Source organism: Pithys albifrons, chromosome 7, assembly GCF_047495875.1.
Source record: "Pithys albifrons albifrons isolate INPA30051 chromosome 7, PitAlb_v1, whole genome shotgun sequence".
Lineage (NCBI taxonomy): Eukaryota > Metazoa > Chordata > Aves > Passeriformes > Thamnophilidae > Pithys > Pithys albifrons.
The window spans coordinates 43,755,140-43,775,327 of NC_092464.1; the positions used below are offsets into that span (position 1 = coordinate 43,755,140).

The following is a 20,188-nucleotide window of genomic DNA, read 5'->3' on the forward strand; positions in this document are numbered from 1 at the left end:
TCTAAGCCCACATCAACAGATCTTACCCATCTCACTCTGCATCTGTTCTACAGAAAGTACTCACCTTTGGGACATCAGTCTTGAGCCATGAAAGCTCTTGTCTTCGGTATTCAAGCACTCTTGATAGATGGAAAAGGTTTCACTTGTACATCTCAGCAAAAAAATACACCTGAATAAGCAGCATCTGGAAAAATCATATGGCTCACACCCATCATGCAATTCAAAAGCAAAACTGCAGAGTCTATACTCTGATAGTATATGGGCTTCAACAGAAATTTTAAAACTGAACAAAGGGAAGGCAACATTAACTACAGAATTCCCTGAATGACTGCAGTCATCTCCTGGACAATGAAGCTAAAAAGTAACATGATCAGATCATTGGAATGTCACTACTTATGCCAAAAATTGAGAAGTTCTTCTCTTACCAAAGAAACTGGAATTGAAGTAGCTTCTTGATTTTCCCCTCATACTGAAATCCTATCTGATACAGAGTTTACCTTAATTTACTTTTATAAACCTGGGGCTCCCTTTGAGCTCACATTTGATTCTTGGGGCTTTCTGACACACACTGAAAGCAAACACAAAATACACCTCACATGAGGATCCCACATCCTGGAAGTTCTGGCTGAGAAACCAAATAGGAAAAGGGATCTGTCTGTATGGTCATCTCAGTCATGGTCCAGGATCAGTTACCAAGTAAAACAAAAAACAACAACAAAGCTCCTCATGAAAGCATGTGTGTGTCAGAATTACCCCTAAACCAGAGCAGAACAGTGGGATACATACCTGGACACACTGACTTATGTATGATCCACAGCAAGCAAACTTGAAAAGCTGTAACTTTTGAAATCTATCTTGCAATGATGAGATTGAAACCCAATCTCCTCTTTAGGAAATGGCAACTATCTGGAACAGATGAGCGGTGTCACTCACCATTACTATCACAGCCAAAACACAATTGCCCCACTCGGTATTTGCTGCCTACAATGCAGATTTACACCAGCTCACGTTTCCATACCACAGCCTCTGATGATTGCTCCCAGTCTACTACAAGTCAGTAGCTACAGAGCCTCTTTAAGATGGCATGTGGCTTCTTCGAGCAATTAAAAAAAAATCAAAACATCTTCAGTGACTGGGAGACACCACAAGGACAAGGACATCATCTTTTAAATTGGAAAGTATTAGTAAGGTCTTAAGAAATCTCATTTATTTAGGTATTTGATGTCTTGTGATGAAGCTGGCAAGATGAGTTGGAAGCACTGCCACAGCACTAATGGTAACTTGTACGCAAGTTCTGGAACTCCTGCAGGGCTTGTAAGTGCTCAGATGGCACCGACAGGCAGGTACTGACACCTGTGAGGATTTACAGTGTTGAAAAGTTCAAACTTATAAATAGTAAATCATGCAAGATGAAAAATAAAAGGTGCATAATGATTTCAGCTACTACTGAAAGGTTGGGAAGAAGAAAAGTGAGCTTCATTATAAAGACAAATCCCTCACATTTGACCTGCTTTCTTAGTAACAGCTCTCCTGTAACAGCATAAGAATCCAACACAGAGACAAGGGGAGATGTGGAGCTGTTTCTCCAGAGAGCATTCAAAGTCTGTGAAGTTCTGAACAAGCTGTCAGCAGAAAACAAACAGGTGGCCACTGCAGCCTTAGTGCTGCTTTGTTACTGAACGTTTCCCGTCCAAACACCCCCACACCTACACATGGCCAGCCCCATACTCCCTCCAGAAAATGTGCTGGGTATCAGCTACATTCAATTCAACACAATGTCAAAGCAAAAGGAGAAGAGCTCTGGGGAAAAAAAAGGAAGCAAAACAAGCTAGTGCTGCTGCAGAGCAATGCATTTCCTTGTTTTATTTTGGATTACTTTTCGTGGATCTCCCCCCCCATCTCCCAAGATGCCAAGGCAGATTTGGAACCTTTGTTCATCGATCAGAGTTGCCCAGAATACTTTACATAAGAAAGAAACAAACTTTTAGCATTCAGAAAATGAACTGGAACCATCTTCAAAGCAACAGTTTCTCAGAAATGTGTAAGTTTTCACAGCCTGAGGCAAAGGACAAAAGATCACTGAAGAACACTGCTTGGTGTGCTTGATAACCTGTCCCTCAGATTCACCAGTTGCTTTAAGTACAGGTTTGAAACTGGCAGAGGGAAATCTGATTACCTGACCAAAATGGCAACCTCTGAAGTGTTTAGGGACCAGTGTTCAGTCGGCCAGACTGCAGTTCACAGGTTTGCTTTTACACAGCACTACAGAGTTCGTGAAAGTCACCAAACGGTGTGTTTTCCAAGATGTGAAGAACGTTATGTGTATGTGAGAGATGGATCCGTGAACTGGAAGATTTCCTCATCAAAAAGGTCTTCTGGTAGTTCTTCATCTCCATCAGCAAAAAATGTGGGGAATGGAGGGTTTTTGTTGTATTCCTTGCAAGTAGGCAATTTGCTATCTCTGACCTAAAAAGCAGGAAGGGGAAGGGCAGGGTTAATAAATCTTACAGAAGACTTTCAGACAGTGATGCACGAGACATTCAAGAACTCAGCTTGCATGCATAAGAAAAAACCCAAGAGCATTCACATTGCACTTGTTTAAAGAATTCCAGGTTTGTAAAAATCATCAGATACTTTAACATCAACCCCAGCTATTAACATTTTGTACCCATACTTAAGGAGTTCTTCAAAAGCCAACAAAACTAAATAAAAACAAAACAAAACAAGGAGTGTTACAGTGAAAGAATCAAAATCTACTCATAAATTCATTGCTCAGTATTTTAAAATGTTATTAAAATAAAAATATGGCCTGTTTAAACTGTGCTTATATCCCACAGTACTTTCCTACATGACATACCAAGTTATATTACTCAGTGTAATCACCTCTTGAACAACCAAGACACGCATTTGTATGTATGATGGGAACTAATTATCGCAACTAATTGTGCCAAGATATGTGCATGTGCTGTATTCAATCCCTCTGGCTACTGCAGAGCTGTTCAGTGCCTGCTGAATTAAGCATCTAAAATTCTTCACCCAGGAATCAGTACCCAAGTTTGTTGAACACGAGCCTTTAAGACAGTTCATTTCCAAGAACTGTGGTGCAAGAACTGTGGTGCCACAGAGAAATGGCTTTCCTTTACTGACCTCTCTACACATGGAAAGATTTAAAATCTAGCCCCTGAAGCTCCAATCTCCGAAGAAAATTAGTAGGCAGAATTATCAGCAAAAAGCAGTTTGTCTGCAGCAGCAGATAGAAAGCTGGTATCTCTGAAGAAAAAAAGAGCTACAAATTCTTCAGTGATGAAATTTTACTTAAAATTAAATTCATTTCTGTATTGCTACAAATGATCTTCCTCTCAAGCTGTAATAACCCTTTCAGTCACTATACTCAAGTGGATTAAAAAAAAAAAGTACAAATAGATTAGACAAAATTTTAGCATTGAGAAGATAAGCTCTTCCTCTTAAATTTTTGTAGGCTTTTAAAGAACAGGAAGCTTGTTCTTATTTGGTCGGACAAAAACCTCACATAAGACAATTCTGATTTATGGCAAAAATTAAATAAAACGATTTTATGCCCACTGGAAGCTCTGTTCTGACAACACTGTTTACCAGATTCATATCTGCTATTACTTGAGCCTTTCTCCAAGTCCATGAGGATTCCTGCAGAGGAAGGGGACCACAAAATTGATGCTTCAACTGTTTACTAAGTGCAGGATTGATAAACAAAAGAGAACTTTTTGCTGAGAATGAGGAGCTGAAGGGCTCGGTATCTTGTACTGGTTAGGATGGCTAAGTAGCTTTTCAAAAAGATCATTCCTCTTCTACCAGACTCCTCCCAGAAAGGTATCCTCTCTCACTTGTAAACTACCCTACAGAACCACTGAAGTACCTGTAGTTCCCAATTTGCATTACACAGCTAGCGAGAATAAACCAGGCTGAGGGCCAAGCCCAAAGGCCTTTGCTGCAACAGTTCCAGCAGCAGAGAGTTCAGAGGAACCAGTGAGACAGCCTCAACAATGCCATCTGAAGAGCAGCATCTTCAGGGATGTCAGCCTTGCTTTTCAGTATGTTGGGGCTGTTTCTTTTATTATATGAAAACATGTTTCAATAATTTCACTGGTTATCTATTTGTTCCCTTGCCCTTTTCTCTTTCACTCTCTAATCCCATTACACACCATAAGCCTTCTCTGGGAACAGCAAACCCTCCATGGTCTCCACGTGAGTTAGTATTAGAAAGATCAGAATAAATTAGTTTAGTTATGATAACTTTTAAATATATATTGCATTAAAATGTTTTTCATGTCTACTTTTTGTTACTTTTATTTTAATCATGAAGTAACGTGTTGTTACATGTGTCATTATAGGCAGTTTCGGACACCTGGAAAATGAAAGGAATTGAAATGAAAGGAATTGAAATGTTTGTTTTCCTTCTTTTTTTTTCCTCCTTTCTTCTTTAAACAATTTTTTATGACAGGATTTAGAAGCAAGACCTCTGCTCTTGACTGAAGGCAAATGCAAGTCTAATCTTAGTCCTGCATCAGTTTATCCAAATAAACATAAGATTTCTGTTCAGTCTTAACACTGCATTGATTACATATTAATGTTAAGGGGCATTTTAGAGATGGAGCCTCTTCTGTGATAAGGAGAATTCTTAAAATACTTTTTATATTCTCATGAAATATTTTCAGCAAACCATTGTTGCTTTCACAGGAGTACAATACTGTTTCATTTTGCTCCTCAGAAGCTTTACAGATCCCAGAAGCAGAGGTCACATCTGATGGTAAAATGATTTTCTTCTGATGTGCTACTTCTTTTGACTGGTATAATTTACACATTATTTCTTTTGACTGGTGAAAACTGCTGCTCTTTTTCTACCCTTTTCTACATTCATTGCCTTCAAATGCAATTTAAAGCAAAAAAGGACCATCTCAGGGCATCGCTACCAAACTGAATGAACATTCCTCTCTCCCCCTTGTAAATTTAAAAAAAAATTTGGATTATTATTATTATATTATCAGATATTGCCACTGTTATTTCTATTAAAAGGAAGAACTCAATTTCATTTACACCTGATTAGCAGCTTAAACCACAGTATGAACTATCTGTCTTCTCCAGAGAACTGCTGAATGACTCCCTGTGCATTTTATGAAGGTGCAGCACACCAAAGGCTTCCTGCATCTAACACCTCAGATTCCTGCACAGCAACTGCTCAGTAGCACAAAAGGGTTCAGGGGTGGGCAGCAGCAACAGCTACACTTGTTGGATAAGCACAGACACGCAGTACAGGTGACCCAGCACAGCCCTGCCTGTTCTCCCAGTAACCTTATGAGAACAACCCTAATAAAGGAGGCAGTTTTCATGCTCTGTTACTAAAATCCAGGGAATTTAGCTCTCACCCACAAAAGGAATCAGGCTGATAGTCCAACTGGCTATTACAATCCATAAAAGCATTCACTGTATAATTCAAAATACCATAAATACTTGGCTTACTCAATTGCTCTATTAATAGTACCATATATTACAATACACTAGACAGATTATATATATAGTAGTGTATACACTTACAGTGTATTCTCTGTCAAGTCTTTTTATTAATAAAAACACTAGATGAAGATGAAATTGGAGCTGGTTGGGATTTTGTCACTAAATCTTTGGAATAGAAGGGTTTTGCAGACAATAAACTGCACATATACATGTTCCCTACACTGACAGCATACTGGGGAGTATAAACAAACGCAAATTCAGAAATCACCACAAAGACTCCATACGTCTCAAACAAGCAGCACAAATTGATGCTTAAGTCACAACTCACATTTGCAGTTTAGCAGGGCTTCAGGCTGTGTTACCAACCACACCAAAGAATGGAAGTTGTTGGTTAAACAGAAAAATGTGTGTAAATATTAAAAAACATTAGAAATAATCTCCTCAGGTGTCATACATTACCTTGCTCAGTTTCTCTATTATTTTTGAACATACACAGAAAATTTAATGCAAGAACTACATCCATCTCTGACCAGCCTTATTTTGGCCTAAAACACCCGCAATCAACCAAAAACACCCCAAACCTCCACAGAGCTGTCATGGGACCCAAGGCACAGGGCAGGGAATGTGAAAGATCACACTGTTCCTGCATGTCCCCAGTTTGAGCAGAGTACGCCCAACTCAAGCATGAGCAGCCAAAACCACAACACAGCAATACTGGAAATAGCAGTACAAAATAAGGAGGATGCAAATCACTAAAGACTTTCCTTAAAAAAGAAAAGGCCAAACAAAAAAATGTCTCAAGACTTAAGCTATTAGCTCAAACAGAACACTGTAGTAAAGCTCAACTGTATACTTCAGTTAAACTCAGGTCTAGCAAACAAAAAGCCCAGTTCTGTATCTAACTTGCTAAGCAACTCCTATGGGTTACAAGATGTGCCAGAATTTCTGCTTTCATTACAAATGATATCCTCAATGTGGTCAATATTGAATGTCCTAAGAACACTGTGAGCCTCAAGTTAGGGCAGTTATAAAACATTATCAAAGATAAACCATAACATCTTGAATTATAATATACTATACTATGGTACCCTCTGCAAAAAAGCAGAGCAAAAAAACTACTTAAAAAGGGAATTAAATCCTGTGCTTCTATCTGGAATGACAGGCAGTCAGCAATAGGACAAGGGGGCATGGGCTCAAGCTCTGCCACGGGAAACTTAAGTTGGAGATCAGAAAAAATTCTTTCCAGAGAGAGTAATTAGGCATTGGAATGGGCTGCCCAGAGAGGTGGTGGATTCCCCATCCCTGGAGGTTTTTAAACTGAGACTGGCCCTGGCACTGAGTGCCATGATCTGGTAAAGGGACTGGAGTCGGAACAAGGGTTGGACTTGATGATCTCGGAGGTCTTTTCCAACCCAATCGATTCTACGATTCTAAGAGAGAATTTTTGGTACTATACTTGGAGATAAATTCAGAGCCATAAACTTTTGAAAGAAAGAACTACTACAGATGGGAACTAGAGGCCCTGTGATCTCAGAAAGAGGTGTACCCTGAGGTAGGGTATCTTCTGCACAACACACTAAAGCACAAAGCCTTACTCTGCAATGTTTCTCTTGCAACAGAAAAATTCCATGCATTCTGGCACACTGCTAAAGTGTCTTAATTTTACTAGACCTTGTAACTGACAAAGAAATCCATGCTAAAGTTAGCTTTTTTCATTAGTTTTCCACTTGGCTAGAAACATTCCTTATGTCAGTTTTTTACCTGCATGCTTCAGTGTGCAATATCATATGAAAACTGACTTCTAATTACACCAGAAATGCATCAATCCCAGTATTCTGCAATTTTATTCCACTGAAAATGAAACTTGAAAAATTTAAGTGCTTCATCTCTGTCTGAATACAGTGCTGATGCACTAAGTTTCCAAAAATACAACATGCCAAACAAATATATGCTTTAAAGGTGCACTGTGGTTTTAATGGTTACCAAGCAACAGAGAGTGGGTACTGAACACAAACGTCTTGCTCTTGGAGGCACTCAAAGTGAGAAATGTTAGGCAATATTTCACTTCTTGTGACAGACAGACGGATTCAATTTCCCTAGACATTAGTCCTACTTAATTACAAGGAGGTATTTAATGGAATGAATGGTAATTATGAATGCTAATATCCCAAAATTCCTCCCCCCAACTACAGATCCAAACCAATACACAGTAATATGTGTCCTGGAAGAAAGGCATAAAACAAGATAAAAACACCACAGATAAGTGCAGCAAGACTAAATGGAGAAAGAAAACCCAAAAATTAAAGAACATATATGTGCCAAATAGTATCGCTTTGCTTGATTTTGTCATTAAAGCCTTTTCTACTCTTCAGAGATGTATTTGAAAATATAAAGGAAAAAATTATTTGATCCATGTACTTCATATGGTGTATGGAAGAAAAGAAACCCCAGAGAATGTACTCACCATCTCAAGGAACTGGAATGAACTGTTTCTGACTCCATACTGCCTCCAATCCCCAAATGTGTGAGTGGAGGCAATTTTTAGAAAGCTATTCCTTAACAGCAAAAGCTGTGCCTTTTCCTCAAACAGTGGCATTTATTATTAAACATCATAAAACTTTGAGCCTGGAGCATTTTGGTCAAGATCTTTCAAATATTCCATTATGTTAATCAAGGAGCTCCAAGGGAAGAAAAGCCTCATTCTTCCCATGGATCCTTAACACTCATTAATGGAATTAGTGGCAACTCTGAAATGCATTTGCCAAAACGTTTACTTGAAGACACCTGGACTTCTAAATTGTAGATAACTGATTTAAAACATTTTAAATGTAAGTAACTTACAGATCTAATTAATACAGATTCTGATCTTGTAGACCTATGTATAAGGATTAGTGAAGCAGCCAGGAAAGTGCCTTGTGCCATTTAGTTATTCCTGATAGACTAAGTTTTCTCAAAAAACCCAAATGAGCCCATTTAACTTTTGGTCTTAGGATACAGTTCCATTCATTGCCTGTGATGAGGAACTGGCCAGAATGGCTGCTGCCCATGGCAGGCACTCCAATGACATGTAGCAGATGCCCCAGCAAAGCCCATTTCCCCCCTTACATCAGAGAGGGCAACACAGTTGTTTTCCTGCACATCCTTCTGCAGCCCCCTGGTAACAAGGCTGTTACTTGTGGCGGTGCTGCTGCCTCAGGGATTGTTTTCAAGCTACCAGCAGGGCGGCTTTCAGAACAAACCCAGTAAATCCCATGGGTTAAAGGGGATGCTTTCTGGCTCAGGCAAAAGGACTATCTGAATAAAGCAAAAGGTGGAAGAAAACTTCCTGAAGGGAAGTTCTAGCCAGGTGCGGTTGGTCTCTTCTCCCAGGCACTCAGCAATAGGACAAGGGGGCACGGGCTTAAGCTCTGCCAGGGGAAATTGAAGTTGGAGATCAGAAAAAAATTCTTTCCAGAGAGAGTGCTCAGGCATTAGAATGGCCTGCCCGGAGAGGGGGTGGATTCACCATCCCTGGAGGTTTTTAAACGGAGATTGGATGTGGCACTGAGTGCCATGATGTGGTAAAGGGACTGGTGTTGGACCAAGGGTTGGACTTGATGATCTTGGAGGTCTTTTCCAACCCAATCCATTCTATGATTCTATGAAAAAGGTGAAAGTGACCCAATCATGAAAGAAAGCACCTATGCCCTTCTCCAAGCAGTGTGTGTAATGTCTCATCAGCAAGGGGACATTAATTCATTTAAAAGAGCTGTCCATGGGGTCCATAAGAATGTGTGGTGTTAAGACACACAGCTTTGCTTTTAAAAACAGTTAATATTACAAGTGCTAATAAATTTTTGCTTTCTTAACTCACTTAAAATCAGAAATAAAAAAATAAATTTACTGAAGCTAGTTAGAATAAAAGTAATGATCTGGAAGAACTAGGTACTGTATTCAGAGTGTTAGCAGCTTCAGAAAATGTTGTATCCTCACAGACAGAACATCCGAGATGTGTCCATGCATTTGCCATCAAGCATGGCTACTGTAAATGGGGATTTTAACAACATAACTAGGACACCAAGAAGAACAATCTTTTGCAACAATTAATTCTTGCTTAAGAGTACTATTAAGAATAAAGAACACAATCTGGGCAACAAATGTTTCGCAGTTTTTCAGCTACGTTATGTTGCTTGTATACTTATAATTTAAAACTAACAACCCATAACAAATTCCCACTTAATTAAACCTCAGACTAACAGCAACCAGGTTAATGTCTCAGGATTTGATAAAATACTTGGAACACAGCCAAAGAGGTCATTCAGTCCAATACCTGGATGAGAAGCCAGCCAAGCTATGGTATTAATTCTGTGTAACTGGTGTCGTGTCCAGTAATTTTGCAGCTGCCCCCAAAACTACACATTGTGGACATCTGTTAGCCAAGTTTCACTGTCTTGGAAGGTAAGTGTATAATGTTTTCCCCAGGTTTGGGCTGGACATTACAACCAAAGCAATTTGGAAATACCTCACTCAGAAAAAAGGGCCCTATTTTCAGTGAAACACATTGAACTTCATTTTTCTGTGGGTAAAACACCTATTTGAAAGCTGTACTTAAACCCCAGTAACTGTGCAGTTCTGCTCCACAACCAGCAAATATGGAACAGAAACTGGATGTCCACAGGAAAATCTGACAAGAAGATAAACTAGTCGAAAACATCTGAACTTGATGAACTCTGTAGCTTTTCAAGAACTGAGTATCATTTAAATCCCTATACTCCTACTCAAGATTTAGAAGTGTGTATCAGATATACATGTATATAAAAATCTCTGTAAACATTCATAGCAAAGATGTTTGATACCCTGCACTCTATTCAGTCAAAAAGGAAACTTCTTTTCAAGTAATTTGTGCTTGCAGATGTGTAGAATAACCTAATTAGAAAGAAAAATCTATTTTGAAAACAACCCTTAAAAGCGCTTTTCTTGCTTTGATGTGGATTTACATCATAAGAACACTTATTAGACTCTTCATTGTTTCGTTTTTTCCCAAACAATCTCCATAAAATTTGAAATTAATTCTGTAGACTGCCACACAAAATAACACTGACACTTTTTTACTGATTGCAAATGGAACTCAGATCTGTTGTGAATTCCACCTGTCTCCCCTTGTACTCAGCTGCTCCTTGGGAAGGTAACTGTTACTGTGTCTGGAATGCATTGAACAGCCTCTAAAGCAGTGCTTCCTGTGTATTTCTGTCCATGAATACAGCCCTTAAATAACATTTCAAAGATGTCAGCACCATGCTACTTGAGTTCACACTCAGTGGGGATGGATGTAGCTGGAGACACTCACCAAAGGGTTCCAGCACCTGTGCTGGTTTATCTTAAGCTACGTGTGTGCCCAAGCCCAGTGCAAAGCTAAGAGTGAGCCATTTAGAGTGAGTGTGACCCACTGCCCCTGCTCACCACCCTTCTTCACAGAGCTGATTCCACTGCCCTTTCATTCAACAGCACAGGATGGCACTCTGAAGAAATGGAGATTGCATTCAACCAGCGTTTTCCTGTTGTAAGAAGAGAGCTGTGGGGAGTTCAGCAGTCACTAATATCATAAGTTCAAACAGCAAACATACCTTCACCAGACAACTCGTGTGACCTGGAACAGCCCCATTTACATAAATAATGTCATGTTTTGTGTTGATCCTCCACACCTAGGAGACAGAAAAACAATCAGACATTAAGCTTCATTTACTACTCCCACTTTTACAAACAGTAGTCCAGCAAAGCAGAGACTGATTAACTGGAGCTGGTACTCTGGGGAAGAATGATCTGCACAGAATACTCTGCACACGCCTAATCTTCCCACAAAATTCACTCACATGCCACTCTGAGTGCAGAACTGTCTAATGCAGCAGTCTGAGCCAGTGTTAAAGGGCTGGTGATCAAGCTACATGTGATATGGCAGCTGTTTGTTCAGCATAACACCAACTGAAGCTCCTAAGCCTCTTTTGCCTCCAACAGCAACAGCCAACACCACATGGGATAAAATAAAACAAATACTCTCATGGAAATGTTACTGTGACAATTTGTTAATTTCTTAATTCAGTTAGGTGCTCAAGGTAAAAAAAAATTAGTTTCAGTTAACAGAGAACAGCCGCAGCACCCTGTTTTGCAAACTAGGGGTCAATTTGGTTTTTGTGCCAACTGCAGAGGTTGCCCTCAGAGACAGAGAAAAGCAGCCTTGGCAGCTCAGAAGCTCCTGCAGCCACGTACAAATCAGAGTGTGGACACAAACCACAATGCCCTTCCCGCACAGGAACGTGAAGGGCCATGATGGAATTAGGCCTTCAACCAACAAAACACAAGGCTACATGACTGAGTCCGTTGCTTGACATTCCAATACACTCAGAACTCACCTTTAATCCAAAAGTTGTCCTATAAATGTTACCCATTTTACCAGGCATTTTCTTTCCCGGATAAACTTTGGAAGCTTTCTAGAGAAAAACAAGCACCAAAAAATTGTGTTGACTGTAAGAAGTACAATTAAAAACTCCAGAGAAGCACCAGAGAAAATATGCTAATAATGTTGAAAATAATATTGAAATAATAATAATGAAAAAAATCTAGTCCTGATTAGCATTTTAAATACCTCCTGCCAGAGGTTAGGTATTATTCTACATGCTACCTGAAATACTAGACCTCAATCATAAAATTGCTACAACAAAGAGATTCTGGCCTTGCTTAATACTTAATGTGTATAGATTCAGAATAAAATCTGTACTCATCTCATACTTTCACTGTGTGCAAAATCAAGAATTTTTTTCCCCTCAGACTACTGTTAAGACAAGTCTCTCACCTACATCACAGACTGCAGTAACTGGAAACTTGCCTGAACTACTTGTGGGTGCTGCCACAGAGCTCCAGAACATCCTGCACTGGAAGGCTGCCAAAATGAAGATACACCGTAGCTTCCCTCCTACCCCTAACTCATAACTTTTATGCTGATGTAAATCAGATATGTTTTAATACATGTATTTTTGAGAACTGAATTTTAATTCCATTCACTGCTATTGTTTAGTTTCTGCATCCCATTTGTGATGGGCTGGGTATAAACTGGACAACAAGGGTGGGAAAAAAAGGCAGAAACAAGTGCAGTAAATTTAAATTCTACGCTGTTATCAAGGGATTTGTATCCTGCACCTCTCTGTTATTTATTAATAACATGAAAATCATAATTTCAGGAAATCAATTCCAATGCAGTTCTAGGGAGAGGATCACAAAAATGTCTGAGATGGTCAACACTAGATGGGAAAATACTACCAAGGCATTGTTTTTCCCCTATTGCATCCTCCGACCTTGTTTCATTTGCATCACACCCATTTCCAGTTCTATTTGTCATTCTATATACTTTGTGAAATTACATCCAGCATTACTGCTTAGGAAATTCTAACTTAAAGACAGTAAAGAGGGGTTATTTTGTAATGATAAATACCTTCTGCTAAAACAGTGTTCTGTGTTCAAATATTTACATTCTTCAGTGAAACAAGTGGCAGGTGTTGAATTTTTTTTCCAGGTGAAACTGAAGGCTATAAATCAGTCATGCATGATTTTACACTCTCAGTTACTCTAACTTCATTGTCTGTTGCCTTTTTGCTTTACTATTCTCTAAGCATTATTAATCCTTTTATAATTTTTATTTTAATTTTCTCTAAGAAAATTACAGAAAATTCAGGTTCAGTATTGTGACTCAGTTGATCTTAATTAGATTGAAAAACTCCTCTTACTTTGGTTTAAATATTATAGAGACTTAATAGGACAAAGTTTAAAATTAAATTTGCTCAAAGAGCTTTTATATTAATTTTATTTAGTTTGAAATGTAAAAATATGACTGTGTACTTGGCTTAAAAATGCTTAGAAGCTTATAAAATTTGGGCAACTATTCCCTACAAGATTAGGGGAATCAGTTCATTAAGCACTTACACAAGGTGGGCAGGGTGACAAAAGCAACAAGGGTTCCAAAGAATGGTATTGTATCTGCTGTGTGAAATAGCAGGCAAGTCCTTTCCAATCTACAAATGGTCTGATAAAGGCTTCTTAGAACTCTCTTCGAAGTATTAACACTATTCCTCTCAGCCACACCACAAAATGTGACAGTTTGCTCAGCTGAAGTGTGTGTGCTCACCAGCAACACAGAATATTCACAGATCGAGGCACAAGAGAACAGCATTGCCCAAGACAGAGGTTCCTGACCTCCCTTTGGAACAGCTGGAATTCTCTGCCACCACAGAGCCAATGCAGCAGCCAGCTGTTCTGAAGTTGTTCATGTTTAGCAAGCAGTTCTGAAAGTACTGAGAATGTTTAAGCAGGAAATAAGCATCCTCACATTAGTGGATATCGCTCCAGGCCGTCTGTGAGTTTTTGTCTGGCCATGGCTCGCAGGCTGACCTTTAAACCCCCACCTTTTCATGACACCTTGAAATCCTTTACCAATTCTGGAAACAAAAACAAGTAAGAAAAAAACCTGGGTTAGTCAGACTCAAGGTTTCTAGCAATAACCAACAATTTCAGTCAGGTGCAATGCTTTACTATCTACCAAGGCTCTTTCATAATATTAGTTCAATAATGTTTCAGATTAATTTTTTATTTATGAAAAATTGACTGAAAACAACTGAATTACTTACAAATACACTTTACCTTCTGACTTTCTGAACATTAATGTTCTATTCAATGACACAAACACCATCATGACTGAAATAAAAACAATTTTTAATTAATTAATCTACTTTCTTTTTTATTTTGGAGTTTTGAATAAAAAATAAACAATGTATAATGTTCTTTAAACATTTCAATAGGAAAAACAATTACACAGCATGTATTTCTTCCTTGAACTGATGCTCTATCTGAAATAAAGCTGGAACCAGAATAAGAACTACAGGATTATGTAAATCAAACATAAAGTTTAAAATAAAATAAGGAACTACTAACATTTGCTTTATAATAAAATTTAGAAAGGAGAATTGCTCAGCCAATACACCTCAATCATTCTAAAGAACAGTGTTTTTACAGCACGAATAGATGTGAATGTTTTCAGACAAGTGGTGGATTTCTCCACTATATGCCAAAAAACCATTATGAGTAAATTTTGCATGACTCAAAATTTACCTGTATTTCTAATGCAAAGTTGTTACATACTTCCAATTGCAGGAAATGCAAAGTGCTTTTGAAACTAAACAAGGAAGAGAACTTAAGATGCATGCTGTCCAAGAAATACTATGGAAAATCAGAGTACAGTTTACAGTTTCCTTAAACTTTTTTATTCTGCCAAAAATTAACAAAGATATGTAACAATATACTCTTGTTGACTTCTGAACAGACACCAGGGGTCAGCTATTACTATCACTTATTAATTTAAAATTGTTTAATTGCCCCCTTAAAATATCTTCCAAATTACTAGGTGTGAGTAAATTCAGCAAGTATCACCCATACAAGGTGAGAACAATAATTACTGAAACCCAAGCTAAGCCATTCTTTTGCAGAAGTGAATGAATAGAAAAATCCTCCAAAAGAATATTGGATCTTTCATTCCTTAAGAAGCTTTGTGAGTTCATTTCCAACACATACTGGATAACATGAAATTAGTGTGAGCTCACCAAATCGAAAGATTAAAACATCCTGTTATCACATATGCAATACACGCTATTTTATATACATGGTTTGTATATTATTTTTAGTGTAATACAATAGTCTAAGTAATTCTGCATTAGCAAATATGCTTATAATAGGATACCAACCAAACACGCAGCTTTCCTGGAGTTAATTTTCTTATGATCTGCATCACAATTCCATTTAGAAAAGTATTAAAAGAATCCCTGACTTTCTTCCTAAAGAAATCCTACCTACTGAAATCACTCTACATATTGTTCATTTAAACCTGCAAAATGTTTTATAAGAAAGAGAACACACCTCTAATTTAGAACAAACTCAAACACAAGAGGTATCAAAATCTCTTCACAGGCAGAGTACTGACAACTGCCAGTATTTTCACAAAACACTAAGGTCTGTTGAAACAGGATCTTAATCCAGTACCACACACTAATTTAACAGAATAAATAACTAGAATCCACTCAGAAACAATCAAGTTGTGTGCAGCACCTGAGATATGACAACCAACAACCTACACTGAAGCAGAATGACATCCTACTCACTGCTGTGGTATCTTGTAAAGACACCTTCTACCAGTTGTCTTGGCTTGAATCAAGGACTACCCATTCTTGTTCCAACAAGAGTAACATTGAACACAATGTCTGAACAAAAACCCCACATGCATGAGACCTATCTTTATTAGACTTGAAATGTGCAATGCCATGTTCTTCAATACAAGGAATTTAGTCACTTTTCTTGGTTTCACTGAATGAAACATATTTACCTGAGTGCCAGAAAGGAATTGCTGGCAGCAATGACGATATGGAACACTAAGAAACACAAATGCTAAATGAAAGGAAAGGAATTCTTCTGTAGAATTAATTAGAGTTTAACTGCACACAGTTAGTCTCACCTGCAGGAAAGCAGGTATTTAGGTCAACCATCTAATTTTGTACAAACCCTCATTTTCCAGGTTTGATACAAGTAAAGTGCCAGTACCTAATGAGATAACTTTCATTTAGAAAGCTACTGGAATAAAGCACTCTAATTAAGTAGTTATTTAGTTTGCTGCTAACTCTTCAAACATAGGTAATTTAAAAGACCATTATTTAGTTGGTGTAGGGGAAGAGGATTCCACCTACTTAGTCCAATAACTTCAGACAAGTGTGGAGCACACTTTTGAGGCTCAGATTACACTGTTAACCCAGCAAGGCTTAAATAAGCCAAAACCAGTCCAGAATCACCACTTAATTCTGACACATTTCAAACAAAACCGCTTTTGTTTTAACTTGGAGTGGCAAAATTTCTCATGCTCCAAAATTTTCCCAAAATGTGTCATGAGGGTGCAGAAAAGGAGTAAGATACAATTCCATCTCCACAGGGCACTGGCTACCACTGCAGGCATGGCCCTGCCTCTCCCTGTCTCCATGTTCTGGTCACTGGTGTACTAGTGCAGGAGCTCCCTCAGCAGGCTGGGGCACACCACTGACCCATCTGCAAACCAGCCCAGAGAAGAATACAGGCATCTAACACTGATCTTCTCCCTCACACAACTCAGGAGGCCAGGACCAGCGACAGGTCGATGGGGACACAGTGGGAGAGAGCACCACCCTCTCTTTGGGCAGCAGCCTGTGCCAGCTTGAGGAGGCCATCCAAGAGGCATCACAGACTGGCCTGGGGTGGAAGGGACCCTCACATAATCCAGCCCCAAACCCCCTGCCAAGGAAGAGACACCTTCCACGAGACCAGGCTGCTTGGAGTTTCATCCAACCTGGCCTTGAGCACTTCCAGGGATTGGGGCATCCCCCCCTTCAGTGGGAAATCTGTTCCATGCCTCACCACCCTCACAGTAAAGAATTTCTTCCTAATAGTTAATCTAAACCTACTCTCACTTTGAAGTGATTTCCCCATGTCCTGTCACTCCAGGCCCTTGTAAATAGTTTCTATCTTTCTTGTTGGTTTCCTTCAAGTACTGTAAGGTCACCATTAGGTCACCCTGAAGCCTGCTCTTCTCCAGGCTGAACTATCCCAATTCTCTCAACCCTTACTCATAGGAGAGGCATTCCATCCCTCTCATCCTCTTGATGGCCCTCTGGACTCCTCCAACAGCTCAATGTCCTCCCTGTCTTCGGGACCCCAGCACTTCAGGTGGGGTCACAGAAGTGCAGGCTGTGAGACAAGTTGTTTCTGGACAATGCTGTACATTTTAGCTCAAAGCATATCATAGTTAAACTTAAGGACTGAGCTCTTAAACTGGTGAAAATAACTACTCAAGAAAATATTTCAGCACTACAGAAGACTGACAGCACTAACAGTGCTCTAAAAGCTACTCATACTGCGCTGAAACAAAACGTGAGACTTCAAATAAAAACAAACTGCATACATCTGTAACTGAATCTTCTTGTTCATGTGAAAGTGTTTTTCTTGCAGAGGTATAAATGAATCAAAACATTTCAAAAGACTTTGACAAAAACAGTTGTAGTGAAGGTTAAAAGAAGACACAGTCATAAAAAAAATACTCTATGCTTTGGAAACCAAATGAAGATGGTAACCAAGACTTCTGAAATGTGGTGCAAGTCCTTCATTCAGTGTATAACTAAGAAAAGTCTGCTCATTTTTAAGGAGCATATTTTTGATTTATATTTTGGCAGAAGGAAGCATACAGAAAGCTGTCTTGTTCATCTGAATAATTAAGAGTTGGCAAAAAATTATCCTGTATAATTCCTTATATTATCTTCCCACTGAGGTGACATTATTTATCTTTCTTTTTTAAAGGAATAATTGGAATTAATCAAGCATTTCTTGGATATTTCTGTGGCGTTGTGAAATCTGTACTTCCAGATACAGTAACGACAAATGAGGGATACAGTATTCTGAAAAAATAATGAAAAACTGAGACTAAGTAACACTAGATGAAATTGCATGGAATAAAGTAAGACCAAAAAAACCTCTGAAATGTAGTAAAATAACTTAATTCTTGCCCAAAAGTTAAGGGAATAAGATATATGAAGCATTCCAGGAAAGTGGCAATTAAGAAGAAATAAACTTTAAAAGCAGAAATCAGCATGTGAGTACACTGCACAAAAAGGTTAAAAAGAATTTTTATAGAGGAAGCCTTTAGCAGAAATTTTTTTTCTTCACCTGTACAGGAGGATTAAAGGTACTGTGCTATCAAATCAGCAGTACAAACAGCTAATTTCTGAAATGAGATCATACAAATATCTGGAGAAAACAGACTAGAAACATGGAATTGCAATCTAAGATGGATTCACTGAACCCGACCAAGAACTCAGTCCATTTTTAGCTTGCCAGTATTTTCAAATAGCAAGATACAAATCAATACCCTGTGGCTGCTTACCAGTATCTGCTACATGCCAAAAAAAAATCCCTTTCCTAGTCCTTGAAATACTTCTAGAAAAACAAAGCTTTTCTGCATTAACAAACAGTGACACTTAATCTTCATTAAATAACTGTATTCCTAATGATCCTGTGCTTTGTTTTGCAAACAGGATATTGTCTCTTACAGGCTGTTCACTGAATGCAATTTAGAAGCAGAATGAATAATATGCCAGAGCTAAGTATTACATAAGGAATTCTGACACAGAAAAAAATACTAATTCCAGTCAACTCCTCGACCTCCTTTTCTCAACAGGGTGCTCTCATAAATGCAGTAAGGGGCACTAGAACTGCCCACTCAGCTGTACTGATATGGCTGGCTCCCCCATATGTACAAAACCCTGTGAATGGTATTACACATTCATAGGTATTACACGTGTGAGCCAATTATAGTTGCGTATTGTCTCCATTATGTATAAAAAATAAAACACCTAATGGAAAATATTATCTTTGTATTCCAGCCCAACAAAATTAGCACTTCCCTGAAATATGCAGACTGCAGTTCTCAGTTCTCTAGGTCAGTGGAAACCACAGATGAACCACTAGAGCCATGACTAGACTTTGCCACAAGATGCCAGTTTTAGTTTTGACACCGTCTACCACTTGAGCTCTAATTTGGCAGGTGCAGTGCTCTGAGAGGAAATCATCCCTCCCACATTGAAGTAAAACACCATTAGCCACTGCTGGCGAGGACATGAGCTGGAATCTAAGAGAAAGCAAAAAAATGGAATTGGACAACCCTGCTGTCATGATAAATGTATTCACAATCTTTTTGCTTTTTTTGATGATACACGATACAATTTTCTTCACCAAACAAAAATTAGGCAGTGTGACAAGTGAGGTCTCACAGTACTTACTCCCCATTTCTACATGCCACAGATGCTGCATTACAGCTCTCTTGGCCCACGCTGAGCTCCAGCAACTCCTTCCCAAGCTGTTTGTGTAGCCCTTCCATGCACATGCGACAGACAACACAGGCAGCAGCACAGCCCTGGGAGCATTAATTACCCACCTCCCTCGCTCAAAGCCACAAGGAAGCCTCAGCAAAGAAAGGTCATTTGATTATTTTTGACCCAATGAGTGGATGGACTCTGTTTCCTGCCACTGCCCTGGCAATTGTGTTTTAGCTTTTGTGAGCCAGGTGTTGAAGACAAAGTAGAGGGGGAAAAGCAAGAATCAAGCAGCCTGTTTGAGAGATGGGACACGCCCGTTACATCCTTAGGAAGGAACGTACGTTTTCGCAGTAACATCCACGAACTGCCCCGGGCGGAAGTGAGCGGCATACAGAGGAGTACCTTCAAAAGAAGAGGAGAGAGCATGTCCAACTGAGTGCTGAAACCCTTAAATCACTACCCAGGGTAGATTACAGCCACAGGAAAGTAAAGGAAACTCTTATTCACTTATTATTTGTTCTTCTTTATAAACACGACTGACTAAAATAGATGCTTTGTATTTACTATTTAAGCACATTTCTCAGATCCCAGCCCAATTTCAGATAAATAGGAGGGGCTGGGGCTTTACTCAGATGCATTGCACTCATACATCAAAAGAGACAAAGCCCAGAATGCCTAATTAGTTAAGACTCATAATAAATACACACAGCAAGAAAAAAGAACATGCTGCACTTAGAACTACTAGTACTTCAGAAAGTGGAGGGCTTTTAAAAAAACAAAACAAAAAACAACCAAGCCAC

The 20,188-nt window shown here is 38.9% G+C and overlaps 1 protein-coding gene across 1 annotated transcript in view; it reads right to left on the reverse strand.

The window, feature by feature from the left end:
- Nucleotides 1-1,838: 1,838 nt before the first annotated feature.
- The window catches only part of MRPL3 (mitochondrial ribosomal protein L3), a 28,519-nt gene continuing 10,169 nt past the window's right edge, over nucleotides 1,839-20,188 (reverse strand). Inside the window, exons 6-10 of the mRNA XM_071561214.1 lie at nucleotides 19,730-19,790; nucleotides 13,841-13,949; nucleotides 11,874-11,951; nucleotides 11,091-11,168; nucleotides 1,839-2,466 (exon numbers count right to left, since the gene is read on the reverse strand). Coding sequence (XP_071417315.1) covers nucleotides 2,317-2,466; nucleotides 11,091-11,168; nucleotides 11,874-11,951; nucleotides 13,841-13,949; nucleotides 19,730-19,790 — 476 coding nt within the window. The 3' untranslated portion in view covers nucleotides 1,839-2,316. The remainder of the gene's footprint in view (nucleotides 2,467-11,090; nucleotides 11,169-11,873; nucleotides 11,952-13,840; nucleotides 13,950-19,729; nucleotides 19,791-20,188) is intronic.